The sequence below is a fragment of the Podarcis muralis genome, chromosome 4, assembly GCF_964188315.1.
Source record: "Podarcis muralis chromosome 4, rPodMur119.hap1.1, whole genome shotgun sequence".
Classification (NCBI taxonomy): Eukaryota; Metazoa; Chordata; class Lepidosauria; order Squamata; family Lacertidae; genus Podarcis; species Podarcis muralis.
The window spans coordinates 48,802,241-48,817,786 of NC_135658.1; the positions used below are offsets into that span (position 1 = coordinate 48,802,241).

At 41.7% G+C, this 15,546-nt stretch overlaps 1 protein-coding gene across 1 annotated transcript in view; it reads right to left on the reverse strand.

Annotated features, from left to right (window-relative positions):
* The window catches only part of TMPRSS15 (transmembrane serine protease 15), a 56,172-nt gene extending 46,724 nt beyond the window's left edge, over positions 1-9,448 (reverse strand). Inside the window, exons 1-4 of the mRNA XM_028726947.2 lie at positions 9,114-9,448; positions 6,121-6,242; positions 4,950-5,017; positions 1,442-1,593 (exon numbers count right to left, since the gene is read on the reverse strand). Of these exons, the coding sequence (XP_028582780.2) occupies positions 1,442-1,593; positions 4,950-5,017; positions 6,121-6,242; positions 9,114-9,258 (487 nt within the window). The 5' untranslated portion in view covers positions 9,259-9,448. The remainder of the gene's footprint in view (positions 1-1,441; positions 1,594-4,949; positions 5,018-6,120; positions 6,243-9,113) is intronic.
* Positions 9,449-15,546: the final 6,098 nt, after the last annotated feature.

Consider the following 15,546-nt stretch of genomic DNA (forward strand, 5'->3'; position numbering starts at 1 on the left):
AGAACAAGGAGAAAGAATTGGGTTGGAGACTCCCTGCTCCAATTTAACATGCCTTGTTAATTGCACGGCCCAACTTGGGAATGTGAGAATTTGCCCTGATTTTACCCTGATTCACCCCTACCAATTAAACAGAAGGTCTAGCCAGTAAGGCTGATGCTAATTAGATGACTGTGCAACGAACAGCTGCATTTTCAATTAGTGGTTTCCATAACAATGAATTCCAGTTTGGAATTCAATTTCTGAATCTAAAACACACTAGGTATGAAATATTTACACAGAATATAACCTCTCAAGTGCAAGCTATTTTCAAATGATAGTTTTACTATGTGCCAAACTTAGAATGGCTGCTGAGGGGTGGGCAGCACTTGCAGCCTGTCGCGGGCTCTCCCCATGCCTGGGGGGTGAAATTCCTTTTGGTGCAGCTAGCCACTGAGTCCTCCCCTGGTCAGCTGTTTTGGATGGCGGGATAGCCTGCCAAGACTTAAAGGTCTGCTGCATGCATTTCACTCATCTCAGTCACCCCAATGCAAAGCAGGTGTAATTTCAGGGCACCCCATTAGAGGGGACTTAGTGCAAGTCTCTGCCCAGAAGCCAAGAGTGGGGCAAATGGGGCATAGAGCTTCCAGCAGCAGTCAATGATGGGCCCCATCAGTCGACCTGCATCTTGTCATGGTCCAAATCCCAGGTACGACCGTGATTAAGCTTCATCCCTCCCATCAGGTGGCTGATAATAGATATACCCCCAAAGCCTGAGTCAAAACCTAACCTACATCTGTAATCAATAAAGTTGTGGCCAATTTTTAATTCCAGACTGTTGTCTTGTCAAGTTTGTTCCACCACACCATTGCTATTCACTTCACCCTTCGAAGTTGGGGGCTCTGCAAGTGGGTCCACAATTGATATTGTATATGTAATATCCTGTACTATTTTTTTTAAAACATTATTAGATGCAAACTATTAAACACTACTGAAGGCAGAATACCAGCTGTTGAGTGCCAAATAACAAATGCCAAATACTGAACAGTTTTCTAGTCCTGTCACTATGGAGATGGATTTGGGTGTTGTTAATTTGGGGTGGGAAAGGAAATAAATTGGGACACCAAATTTCCCTATTATATTATATTGTGGATATCCACCCCCATTTGGAAACTTTCCCATTCCCTCTCACATCTTCAATGTACACAGTGCCTGAATTCCACTTCTGACTCATCTTACTGCACCTCACAAATTCAGTCATTTATTTGTTTTAAGTCAGCCTTGTTGTGGCTGTTGTAGGTAAATACTTCAGGATGAGGAGTGCTGCTGACTCTTATCGACACAGAAAGACTTGTTGGCAGGAGCAGGGGTACTTTTAAGAAGATGCCACTGTTGAATCAGGAATCAATGGATGGTAGTTGAAATAATAGCACAATGCAATGTTTCAAAAGGAAATAATGATTACCTGTTATTTCTATGCTGTTCACATCAATGCTGAGAGTCTGCAGAAGATCACTTTTATTTCTTTCAATGCCCAATGCAAGTTCATTCTTTATAGTTACACCAGGCACCCATTGTAGAAAGGAAAGGTTGAATAGTACAATAATGCTGCCATTTCTGCCAAAGATCAACAACAAAACAAAATTAAAGTCTGCGAAAAACTTTTTTGTTTAGATAAATTCAAATGATATACGATATACGATATCTTTATTGTCATTGTCCCATACAGAACAATGAAATACGATATCTTTATTGTCATTGTCCCATACATACTTTTTTTTAATATATGAAAACTGTTTATTTCATTGATACTTTGATAATTTTATTGTCTACTGTTCTTCTCACTGCTTTGATGATAAGTGGGATCATGGAAGTTTAGGCAGTGGGCCAGAAATGGTGCAGATTTCAAACTCCAAATCAGGAGATAGTAAAAAAAAGTCATCGTCCCCCCTTTAAAATGTCACCACACCAAAACGACATATAATCCTTGTTTATATAGAGCTATAATGAAAATGCAAGATCTGAAATAAGGGAGAGGAGATCTTGAGAAATATATTTTTGTAAGAGATTGCAAAATACATGGGTGTTGACTCTGAAAGCAAAAGGGGGGGGGGGAGGGAAGGATGAAAAGAGGCCTGTAAATGAATCTGGTGAATAAGTGGGTGTGCATTCAATCAGGCTAAACAAATTAAAAAGAAACTAGTGGCATATTTTAGAATATACCCTTCATAAGCGGGGAGAGTGAACATGACCTAAAATGCTTCCATCCTTTGCCATTTAATCTGAGTATTGGGATTTTTGACAACATTAGTTTACCCAGTGGAAGTTTCTGCTTGGTTTCCTTCATTTTCTTTACTCTCAATATAGATGTCTCTACTTGTAGCAATATCTGGACTGGCGGTGATGTGTGACTCTATAATAATGCTTACTGAAGTGAAGAAAGTTTTCTCGTGGTTAAAAATCAGCAGTGACCTTTCTTATTTCAAAGAATTCCTGCCAGCAGACTGTCACTGATACAGCTGTGCTTTGGGGTAAGAGGTGATTAATCCTATCATGGAGCAAAGCAGAGGCTGCGGCAATGTAGTGAAAGATTCTTCCCTTTAATTTCTTAAATGATTCTAACAACCTCTAGGCCACGCTGAGTAAACAAAAGCTTTTGATGCTATCTTTGTGACTCATCTGATTTCCAGGGATGAAATAAGAAATCGGATTGCCCTGAAGGATAGGGCAAACACTTTTCTTAGGAAAGCTGCACAAGGACACACTCTTTGAATCAAAGTAACAATTGAAGTTGGTCGGCATGCAAACAATGTTGTCTAGGAAAATTTAGGGCAATGCTGGTAAGTTTTGGCCCTGAAATTCTGAAGTTGTGCTTCCTCCTTTATTGCCCTGCCCAGTTGTAAGGTTGTGGGGTTGGGGAGGACCTATTCACAGAACCATCACTAAATGAAGCATATAGGTAGGGCTTCTTGGCAGTAGCCTCTAAGTTGTGAAATGGATTTCTCCAGTTGCACCTTGCACCAGCTTTCATAAGCAGGTGAAGATACACAATTTTTGCTCAGGCTTTTGGAGCAGGGTGGTGAAATGATGCTTTTAGTTCAGTGGTTCTCTGACTTTTTTCTCTGGGCCACACTTTCAGAATAATTTTTTTTCTTGTGCCACACAGCATTCTTTTATTGATAAGAAACAACTGCTAACGGTGCTTGATTTATAACATAGAACACAGCTGCTTGGTAATATGATTGTGGCACATCCAGAAAGTGTAGAACAATGCAGCTACATAAGAACATGAATCATTCTCAAAATATAATACTGATTGTTCTTGAATCTTCCAACCACAATTGCCATCCTCTCCACCACACAGTTTGAGAACCAGTGTTTTAACCAATTCCACCTTCTCTGTGGTGTTGATGTGCTTGCTGCTTGTACTGTATATTTACTGTGATTCTAAGGCACAATACTTTATGGCTTGTATCTAATGCAGCACATAGTAGCTATCCTGTGAGTGCAAGGATTTTTGCCTGAACAACAGGACTTTCCCAACTCTCCTCCTCCATCGGGTACCCTGCACCTTCTCCAAAGCTACTCTAGAGGGTTTGGAGGAAATCCCAGAACAGATTTAGAGATGTGTGGTCAGGGGAAAGGGGTGGGCGGGCGGACGTCCCATTGAACAAGCAGAAACCCTTGTGCTATTGGGAGGTTACTTGGTGCTTCATAGGATTCAAGCCAATATTTTTACATTTTATTCAGCATGTCCTGGTACCCTTGGCAGAGGGGCAGAGAAAAAGAAAACAGTGGGTGGGTAAACTGAACCCCACATCCCAGAGAAAGCCAAGGCTTTTAGGTCAAGTGGGGAGTGATTCATCAACATTCAGGAAGTGCTGATTAGGGATCATTTTTCAGTGTTGAGTTGAGCAACCATTGCCTGTGTATGCTTGAATATACATGTTGACACTTTATCAAATGTAATCGATATGTGGAGGTGTTCATGCAGCCTAAAGCTTCATCGACAATCTGAATTACAGTGGGGTTAGATGTTCAAAAGATCTTAATTGATATTGCTTTGGTTACTAAAAACATTTATGTTGTATTTGGTTTCATTTTATTTCTCAGATTGCAAGCCAAAAGGTTCTGGTTTTACTTAATTTGAGTATAACTTGACAGCAAATGTTATTAAACTTGGGAATGGTGATTCTGTGCTTCATTAACATTGTCAAAGGCACCAGCCAGCTGCTGTATTTAGCAAAGGGAAAATGTGTCTTATTTCTTGACAGATCTGCTGGAGAACTGATTAGAATGGCAGTCAGATATGCTATGAGGAAATGCACAGAGTAACAAAAATCTCGGAAAAATCAAAGAAACTCTCAGAAGAAATAAGCAACAGACGTTCTATGGCAGCATAGTTCCCTAGGCCTTGCTGGAAGTGTTATTATACAAGTCATGAAAGAAACTAAATAAACAAATCTAGGTCTTAGGACCCATTGCTAAATTTGGAAGATGTTGGGAGAGCTAGCATGCTCCCCCCCCCACATCACCATTCCTGTCTCACCTTGTGGAAGGTATTTGTATGATATGGGTAGAATCCTGTATCTGTGAGGTTCCGTGTGCCTCATGGAATCATGTGAAAACTCAGGATTGTAAACCACATTGTGATGTGTGGGTAGGGCTCCATGGATTCAGGAGACTGCTTGTTTCACACAAGAACTTCCACAAGTTGAGAGTTATAAAATGAGGCAGGGTGGAGCTAGGATGCTTGTTTCTGCTACCCCACCTCAAACGTTTAATACCACATTGTCCTTAGTCGGCTAAAGAGAAGCATGAAGAGGAATATAATATGCTGTATAATTATCAAAATAATTTAGCCTCCATTCCTGCACATTTGCATATATTTCAATCTGTATGATTTTAGCAGTATTTAATGTACATAAAACTGCAATCCCCCCCTCTATTTGGGAAAAAAAAATACACCTCACCTGAATTGCAATATTTTACAGTCCTTGTAGTCATTTTGAAGTTCACTTGACTGAAATATATCATCCACCTAGATAGAAAAGGATGACATAAAATGTTTCAGCTATCTAGCGGGGGAAGGATGACAGGCAATTATGACAAAATATTTCAGTCAGTGCCTATATGCAAATTTATGAACTTTCGAGTGAGTTATAGCTCTGTTAAACAGAAAAAGAAAAAAAGCTCTGGAAGGTTCTGTGGGTAGAGAAAGCGAGAGAGAAAGACTGAGAATAGGATCCACAAGTACAACCAAGCTATATAGGACCAGGTAAGAATATTGTTCTTGACTAGGCATCAAGCTTCACATTTTTCCGTACTCCTGGTGCTCGGCAATTGCACATGTGTAAGCATGGAGGCTTCTAGACACAGACTTAATATTGTAATTGGATCAATCAGTTATCATAAATGGGTCATTGGGAACAGGGTTTTTATTTAAATCAAATTTTCCACAGAAAGGGTAAATCTGGATTAAATGAAGAAAAAGTGTAAAAACACTCAAGGAAGATGCAGCGCCAGGGAGAGGTGTGGCATGGGGAGAATCCTGTGGGATAGATAGGGAGACCCAGAGGGCTGCATTTGATTCCTGGGCATGAGATTTCCTATCCCTGCTTTAAACTAGGACACACTGCTAAACATTACCACTATTTGGCATTAGAAGGCATTCAGATATTGATGCCAATGGCAGTTTTCCTTCTGCGCTAAATAGCATCTTTCAGGGTATAAGGGGTGTTTTTGTCCAGACCATAGCATCAGCTCCCTCCCTACAAGCCCATGGTGGCTACTTTAATGATAGAAAACAGCCACATAATGCCATGTTCATGTACATCATTAGATAATAAACATCACACCAGTCGATTCCAATTAAGTTTCTTTTTCTCCCCTTCCTGCAGGCCTCAACCATGAATCTACTCTGGAGGGTCCCAAACTCTCTGAAGCAGATTAGAGGTGGGCTGCAGGGGGGAGAGGATGAAGGGTAAATTTCATTTCCACAAATGGCTACCACAACTGGACGTCTCCCACTACTGATATCTGCATGTAAATGGCAGAGAACCTGGATAGATTTAAAACTGAAAGACAATATAGAGGAACCTGTGAAAGCTAATCAATTTAAAGAATGTATTGGTTGATACTTACCATCTGCTGAACATCAAAGGCAAGAGCTTTAAAGGCTGTTGATGATTTATCTTGCAAAGCCGGACTGAAAGATGCTCCTGACAGTATGGTGAATTTGCCCTGGGCTGTAGTTCTGCTCATATCTGATATAATTAAAGGAGATATATACCAGCAAGGATACACTTCTCTCATTTTATTTAGAGCTGTCCTTTGCACTTTCTGTGAATTCCAAAATGGAACCACAACATCAAGGAGGAATGAGTGACAAACCTTATGTTGCGTGTTGAGTCCCACAGTGCCACCCCCAAAAAATTCACACAGCACACTTCAATTTTTGTTTAAGGTTTTTGGCATAATTTTTGGCCACAACTTTATTTAAATACAAAAAATGTGAGTGGTTGCTTAGGCATTGGTTTGACTATCTGTCCTTGCCCCCAAGGACAGAGCTGGCACTTCCGGACACCACCGGAAGCCAGCGTGGGAAACAAGTATTGGGTGAGAGAATGAAGCTGGGACACAGACCCACACCTCTCACCCTCATGTTCCGGTGGGGCTTGCACGGCCCAAGTCCGGCTCCACGGACAAGGACGAAAGAATGGCAAGCCCCTGGATTCCTTTAACGGAATTCCCATTCCGCATCATTTGGAGGGATAGGCACCTTACCCCTCCAAGAACCAATTTAACCAATGCCTAACCGCCAACCTTACAAGTTGTGACGATTTGCTACGCAGTAGGCAAAAACCAAATGGCACCAGCCAATCAGCCAAATGGCAAAATTCCTACCAGGCCCCCGCTCAAAGGCGGACGACCCCATGACAGGCATAGCAAGGTCAAGTAACCACGGAACCACCCTATAAAAGGGAGGGGGGGCGGGTGATCCGATGCAAAACGGCCAAGAGATCGTCCCATCGTCTGGCTCCTGAATTTATAGTCTCTGACCCCTCCTCCGAATTGGCAACACTCAAAAATCCCCAGCAACCCAATTAACCCTTTACAGGTTTGGGTTCCATCAAATTTGCCTAGTCATGGCACAGTGGCCTGTTCCCCCAACCGCAACACGTGCTCTCTGTTAGGGAGAACACGCTTTATGCTTATAAGTTTCCTCACAATTTTGAAGTATATCTCTGACAGTGGATTTGGTGTAAATACCCAACCTTGCAGTGGCAGACCTTGGGATCTCAAATTTCAGCAGCTTTTGGGCAATGCCAAAATTCTACACCCTTCACATGTCACATTCTGTTCGAAATAATAGTTGCAGTGTCCCCTGTGGCTCCGCTGAGGTTCAGCTACCACTGCAGTCAAACTCCCTTAAATCCACCTCTGCAACCGCAGCCTGGACATAATGCTTTCTTTTATATAGTTACACTTCTACTGCACAGGAATGACGGAAATTTCCTGTAGCAACACACACACACACACACACACACACACACACACACACACACACACGGTAGTTGGCATCAGCTATGGAAGTTGTGTCACTTCTATCTAAGGAAGGGACAATGGCTAGGCAGCCAATTTTATCCCATACAGGAAATCATGCTGAGGAAATTGAATACTTTCAGGGTATTATAAGAACTAAGGATTAATGCTATTTCCTCTGGGCATGAAATAGATACAATTCTCTGATGTACCACTTTGAAAGAGGCTGCTTTGATTTGACACAGATATGTCTGACCTTTTCTGTCAGAACTCATGTATTGCTTTGGGTGAATGTAGAGAATACCTTCCTACAGTCATTTTGATCTTTCAGATTGGTAATCTTATAAAATAAAGTTCATTTCAGTCATTTGAGATCTAAAAATAGCACCTTAAATATTGAAATTATTTAATCCAGCCTAAGATATTTTTTTTCCCAGTTCTGAAAAACAGCAAGGATTGAAAAGCAATCTCTTAAATAAATCCAGTGTTCCTCGTGTTGTCCCTTTAAATGCAGCTTAATTTGTTCATGGAGCAATGCCTCTGCTTCGTGTTCCTGGTTGTCACTAGCAGATGCAAAGAGACTGACATAACGGGCACGACACCGTTAGTGAACTATGTTATCTTTTTGATGTTGTGAGTTGCCCTAAGCATGGTTTATTTTCAAAGGTGGCATACAAGTAAATGATGGTGATGATGATGGCAGTGATCAATCTCCCATGAAAATATAACTTCTGGTGACAGTTCTGTGGCAAATTTAACATGATCTCCAAATGTAACATGAGACTGGGACTCAAAGTGTTGAATTAAAAGGTAAAGGTAAAGGACCCCTGACAATTAAGTCCAGTCACAGACGACTCTGGGGTTGCGGTGCTTATCTCACTTTACATGCCAAGGGAGACAGCATTTGTCCACAGACAGTTTTTCCAGGTTATGTGGCCAGAATGACTAAGCCGCTTCTGGTGCAATGGAACACCCGACACCAGAGCAGTGCATGGAAATGCCGTTTACCTTCCCTACCTATTTATCTACATGCACTTTGACGTGCTTTCGAACTGCTAGGTAGGCATGAGCTGGGGCAGAGCAACGGGAGCTCACCCCGTTGTGGGATTCGAACCAATGCGTCCCAACCAAGTGTTGAATTACTTATTAGTAAAATGTACCACAGGGGTACTGTCATATTAGAAACACTTAGCACTTTGCAGAATGTGGTGCCAAACATGCTTCAACAAAAGAACTTATTTTTCCTTCATCTATCTTTTCGTTCAATGCACTGTAACATTCCATTGATTTAAGCAAGTGCCCTATAGCACATACAATCAATTCTCAAACTTGTAAATTAAAGGAATTCACACAAAAGGCTAAGTACAAAAGCAACTTTCATATCAACTTTAAAGTCACCCTGTTCTATTCTGTCATTAACTCAGTGAACATATGCTTTAGTATTTAAATTATGGTCTAAGGGTTCACTACTTTTATGTATAATGATTCTTTTTCAAAGCAGCAGTACATCTGCCTAGCATCAAACATGACAAATAATTAAAGTAACATGAGCAGTTGACTTCAGAACTCAAGGTTGAATCCTACCTCCTTACCTTGTTCAGCTGGTTTACTTTCGAACCACAAAAGTGTTAATAATCCAATGCAAATGCATAATGATACTGTAAACAGAGCAGCAAACAAAATTTCATAGCTGGTAAGAGGAATGCAGTTTTTCTTTGATCTTTTTATCAGGTTCATTTCTGGATGGAAAATGGTGACAAATTAAGGATTGCCACCCGATGCATGTAAGAATAACAAGAACAATGATCTGCTTGAGCAGATATTTATATACCGATAGTGATTAGAAACTAATTGCAACTTTAATCTTCATTTACACTCAGTCATTTCAGCTCAGGTTTCTCTGTCATCCAGTGTAATGATATGTCCTCAAGAACATATACATAGTATGAAAATGTAACTTCTGTTTACAAAGATAATATTTTTCAACATAACGTATGTAAACAAAACACCCAAAGTTATAAATGTTAATTGTCAACTTTACATTATTATTATTCTACCATTTATCTGTCACCAGTGAAATTAATGTGACATTCTATATTGCTACTAGGCTAGAGGTATTGGAAGCCTGGTGTCAATTTACCTTTGCACCAACAAGATAAGAAATCAAAGTTCTAAACTGCTAGAAACAGTGGCAGTCAGCTTGGAAAGGTCCATTCACATTCAAACCACTTATCTTCAAACCACACACCCAGTTGCCCAGGGTTTGCTGAAGAGATACTGTCACCTTACACGAGGTTTTTAAATGATCTTCCATTCCTGGATAAAGATAAGTAAAGGTAAAGGGACCCCTGACCGTTAGATCCAGTCATGGCCAACTCTGGGGTTGCGCTCATCTCGCTTTATTGGCCGAGGGAGCCGGCGTACAGCTTCCGGGTCATGTGGCCAGCATGACTAAGCAGCTTCTGGCGAACCAGAGCAGTGCACGGAAATGCCGTTTACCTTCCCGCCAGAGCTGTACCTATTTAGCTACTTGCACTTTGACGTGATTTTGAACTGCTAGGTTGGCAGGAGCAGGGACCGAGCAACGGGAGCTCACCCCATCACGGGGATTTGAACCGCCGATCTTCTGATTGGCAAGCCCTAGGCTCTGTGGTTTAACCCACAGTGCCACCCGCATTCCCCTGGATAAAGATAGGGATAAGTAAAACCATCGATTTTTTTTCCTGATTATGCTATTTTTGTAAGAGTTCACCCATTAGTCTATTCCATCCCATTTCTACATGCGAAGTTCACATGGGCAGAGAAATCTGAATGGGGAGGGAATGCAGGCAGTTTCCCCCCCTTCTCCTTCATTCTGGGAGCTTTACAACAATTTCCTTTCCATTTAGTTCATCAGAGTGAGCCTGAGGCCACTGGGGCTGGGGTGTGGGAAGCATAAAAAATGACAACAGTCATACCTCGAGTTACGAATGCTGCGGGTTGCGGGTTGTCAGGTTGTAGACCGCGCCGAACCCAGAAGTACTAGAATGGGTTACTTCTGGGTTTCGGCACTCGTACATGCGCAGAAAAACAAAATGACTTCACATGCATGCACAGAAGTGCCAAATCGCATCACGGGCATGCTCAGACGTGGTCCTTCAGGCTGTGAACACTGTGGGTTGCGAACGCGCCTCCAACATGGATCACATTTGCAACCCAAGGTATGACTGTATTGGGATTGAAATGGCCACATCTTTATTGATTACAGATGTAAGCAGGCTTTGGCAGAGGTGTTGGGCATGCACCCCGAATCAATGAGCCCAACTGCTGGCTGATTACTACAGCAGGGTTGATTTTTACTTCATCAGGGTTTAGAATCCCCCCATGACACACATCAAATAGGGAGATCCCTCCATGGTCAAGTGGGAAGTTCTATGGCACTTGCTGCAGCTTCTGGACCAGATACAAGGGCAGACCCACATAAAGCTTGTTATGGTAATCAAGTCATGAGGTTTCCACTGTGGTCAGATTGCTGTGGTGCAGGAACTGCTGCAGCTGGAGTACCAGTCAGAATTACTAAAAAGCACTCCTGGCCACAGAGGTCACTTGGGCCTTTAGTCATAGAGATTGGTTAAGGAATAACCCCAGAACAAGTAATTGACCCATCTCTTGGACACAGGAACCACCCACCCTCCAGACCTCCATTTTTCTGGGATCCAAGCTCAGTTTATTAACCCGCAGTATTAACACTACTGTATCCGGACCAAAACTCCCATCAACACCAGGTTGGAGAGAAATAGCTTTTAAAGGGAAAGCTCACATTTTATAATGCTATAATTCCTAATCCAAACCCGATTGCATGGTCTTTCTTCCACTAAAGAAAGTGTGGCGGCCTACTCCATCTTTTTTTCTTTTCCAAAACTCTTGAGCTCCTGCAATCAAAGAAAGAGCCATGTTAGAAATCAGAGGGAATTGTGCCAGGTACATAAATTAATCTTTTAAGGGGAGATTGGAGGCCAAAATTTTCTTGCTTTAGAAAACTGCCCAAATGGCAAGATTTTGTATGCAAAAGAATGCTGCCCTCTGTAGAATTACATTAGCAGGGGTTGCTGTTATTTTTTATTAGGGAAATTCAGCAGTACGATCTAGCTCAATAAGACTGTCAGAACCATTACACAATGTAACATTGGGAGCTGCAAAGAATATGCAGAAGGGGGTGAGACATGTGAGGGTGAATTAGGCCTTGAGGAAAGGTGAGTAAAAAACCTTATCTGAGGTCTTATACATTGTGAAAATACACCCTACAAGCTTCTATCACCCACATTATTTTAAATGGCAAAAGAGAAAGTTCCTCACACTGGAAAAAAAATACTTTTACTGTAGATCTTTATTTTCATATTGATCATTGATATTGCTCCATTCAGCAATACTACTACTACTACACTACTACTACTAATAATTTATTTATACCCCACCCATCTGGGTGGGTTTCCCCAGCCACTCTAGGCAGCTCCCAACAGAATTAATGATGATGATGATGATGATGATAGTAATAATAATGCGATAAAACATCAGTCATTAAAAACTTCCCTAAACAAGGCTGCCTTCTAAAAGCCAGTTAGTTGTTTATTTCCTTGACATCTGATGGGAGGGCATTCCACAGGGCGGGCGCAACTATTGAGAAGGCCCTCTGCCTAATAAATGATAGATATTCACACAACACAGTTGTCAGGGCCGCCTCAGGTCCCAGCTCACAAGAGACCAACGCCAAGTCCTCTTTATTTACAAAAGTCTTTATTGAAGTACATTGTTTGTTCCACAGCCGAGGCGCGCAGCCCCACGTCTGTTACGCTTAGACCGCTGAAGTCCCCTCTGAATCAGTCCCGCCTCCACACCAGTTTAAGAGGCTTCTGCTGGTCCACCTCTTCCTGTCCTTCCTTTTCTGCAGGGTCTTTCTGCCCCCCTGGGTTCCTTCCCTCCTGCTTTCCCCTGACGCTGAGTCCCCAGACGCCTGCTCCCCCCTCCTCCGTGCTTTGGGACCAGGCTCCTCCTCCGGGCTCTCCGCATTTCCGCGCGCCTCCACATTTGAACTTGGCACGCGTTCGCTACCTCTGACCTTCCTCTTGACAGCTACACTACTCTCTGTACTACTCTCCGCCCCTTCCGGCAGGACGTCTTGCCCCGATCTCCTTCCCCTCTCTGCTTCCTGCTCTGCTTCGTCTGTCACACTGGGAACTCCACCCTCTTCACTCCGTTCCGGCGGGGAAGCCGGCCCCGATCTCCCACTCCCACTCGGGATTTCCCTGCTGCTCCCCTGCTCCTGACGAGTCCCCCCTGTGGCTCCCCTTGGCCTGACCAGGGGCGCCCCCTTTTGGGAATCCTCCGATTCACTTGAAAGACTCATGGAAACCCTCAAGTCATTGTCATCCTCCTCCTCCTCGTTCCGGGATTCTTCCCCCTCGCTCTTAGTCTCCTCCCTCATCTGTGCCTCTCTCCCTGAACCCCTGACAACAGTATATATTTTTTCCTTTGCTTCCCAGCTTTGAAAGAAAATCATTTCCAATGTTCCATTCTAAGTCAAGGGAATCTCCATCCTACAGTAACTTCAAAAATAATGACAGTTATGGTAGAAACATGTTACAGGGAATCCATCCTAATTCAGTTAAGATAAGCATAATGGTCCTGTTAGCTAGGGAGGAAGGGAATTGTAGACCCAAACATCTGGAGGGCAGGAGTTTGCCTATGCCTGAGTTAAGAAATAAAAATAGTGGTAATGTTCAGCTTTTATCGGTGTTGAAATAATTCATATAAATCTTCCATCAGGTATGCACAACAGGAGCAGGCTTTGATTAAGGCAATCCACAAAACGATGGGAAATTTCCCAGCATTACCACCCTCTTAAATTCAGTAGTTCACACAACAGGCTGATATAGAGCACATTTCAGTGCTCAAAAAGGAATTATAGTCTACCAGAAGAAACCCAGTCATTATAACTTTGGAAAGGTTACGTCCATCAGTTCATGCAGGTTACAGGTTAGACATATTAAATCTTTCCCTTCCTTGGAATGAATAAATTTTAGAATGCAACTTTGAATACATTCTGCAGTCTCCTGTGCTGTGCAGATCACAAACAGGAAGTTCAGGAATGCGCAGCACTTTATTTCGGCGATGTTTGTCCCTCATTACTCTTCCTAAGAAGCTTCCAGTTTCTGATTTGAAATATTGTGATATGGTTAACTGTTTAGAGCAACCTCAACTTAATAAATAGTATAAAACATGGTACCTGACACCATTAAGATTTTTGTATATGTTCAAAACATCCACAGCTCAATGCTGAGCAGTCTGTGGCGAGGTGGGTTCATTTTCTCGCATGTGGTGGGAGTGCAAAAAAGTTAAACATTTTTGGGATTCTATTTTTGCAGAAATAAATAATAATAATAATAATAACAAGAACAGCAATAATTGCAATACCAGAACTGGCATTATTAAATATATATATGGGAACAAACCAAGTGTTGCTTGCTAACAAGAAACCAACTGGTTTTCTTCTCATGGTAGCTAGAATATTAACAGCCCAACACTAGAAAGCTCAAAAGTTCTTACTCTGGATTGTTGGTACAACAAAGTATGGGACATATCCTTGATAGAAAAGCTATCTAAGCAACTATACCTGGTGAAGGGACAGAATAAATACCTGAACTTACCTTTCATGGGAATGGACTCCTCTCCAATGATATCTGTTTTCTTCCATGTTGCCAGCTACAAAATAAATGGTTATATTAATTTATCTTCCAGGTTATGTGCATTGTTTATGTTCTTGTTTTCTCACACTATCTGTTTCGTCAGGAATTAATTGAAAACCCCCAAAAACATTGTTTTTATTTTGTAATTTCTTTTTAGCGTTTCATAGGAGACAACCAGCCTCTGTGTCAAGTACCGTTAAATGTCTGTTACATGCAGAAGGGCTGCCATCCTCTCAAGCACTGTTTTGTTAAGTGCTTTTCATAAACCTTGTCAGTGTCAAACTGGCCAGAAGTCTTGCTGGTTTCTTTTCTGAGAAATGTTTTACATATCTGAATCCCCACAGATTCATGTTTCGATGAAGTTTATGTTGGCTCAGCAGTATCTGCAGTTTCTTTGAGATTTACAGTCTCATTGTGCTGTTTTTATTTTCTCCTTTTAATCATGACTACACAAGCAAAAGAAGTTGCTGACAGAATGGGAAAGCATAGTGGGGTTTTTGTGTGTGTTTTTTAAAGAAGAAGAATCCCTTTAATTCCAGGTCTATGTGAAAAGAAGCTAGTGCCTGACATATTGTTAATCCATCTGTGGGGAAATGATTTGGCTACATGCACAGGATTGCCCTCCATTAGCAAGATGAAGTCAGACTCAGCTTTCCTGTGGCAGGTGTGTTAAATGATTCGATCCATTCTGCAGTGCTAGCTGCTGTGAAAAAAGGTGAATAAACTGCATCGACGGATCTGCGATGAAAACCTGGGGGAAAGTCCAGTTGCTTATTTTTGCTGACACTTAGAGCCTATGCTTATGAAAAGAACTCTTAGATGGATATCCTTGCCTGCTGGGGGAATGTAAGAATTTTGAAATATAAGCAGGTTGGCCATTTGACACACATCCAAATTAGCACACTGTCTTGTTAAAAGTCATATTTTAAAAGATTATTAGCAAAACACCAATTCTGCAATATGTTATTTTTATGTCACACACTTCTGTTGAACATTTAAGCACATCTGCTTTCCCTGCATAACTCTCATTGTGACTATGTTACCAAAAAAAAAAAAAGCATTTTGTGCCTCTGAATCAGCCTCCTGCTTATGAAAGTTAATACGATTATGACAACAACCACTAAAATTAGCTGGTTCTTAAGGTGCCTTTCTTACTTTGTTAACTTTATGGGAAAGTCACTGTATGGGAAAGACAAGATCCTATGATGAAATCTAATAAATAACATAACAACAACAACAATACACAGAAGATATCTTGCAACCACAAGAAAAGTGTGGCATTTCATCAGATTATCTCTCAGAC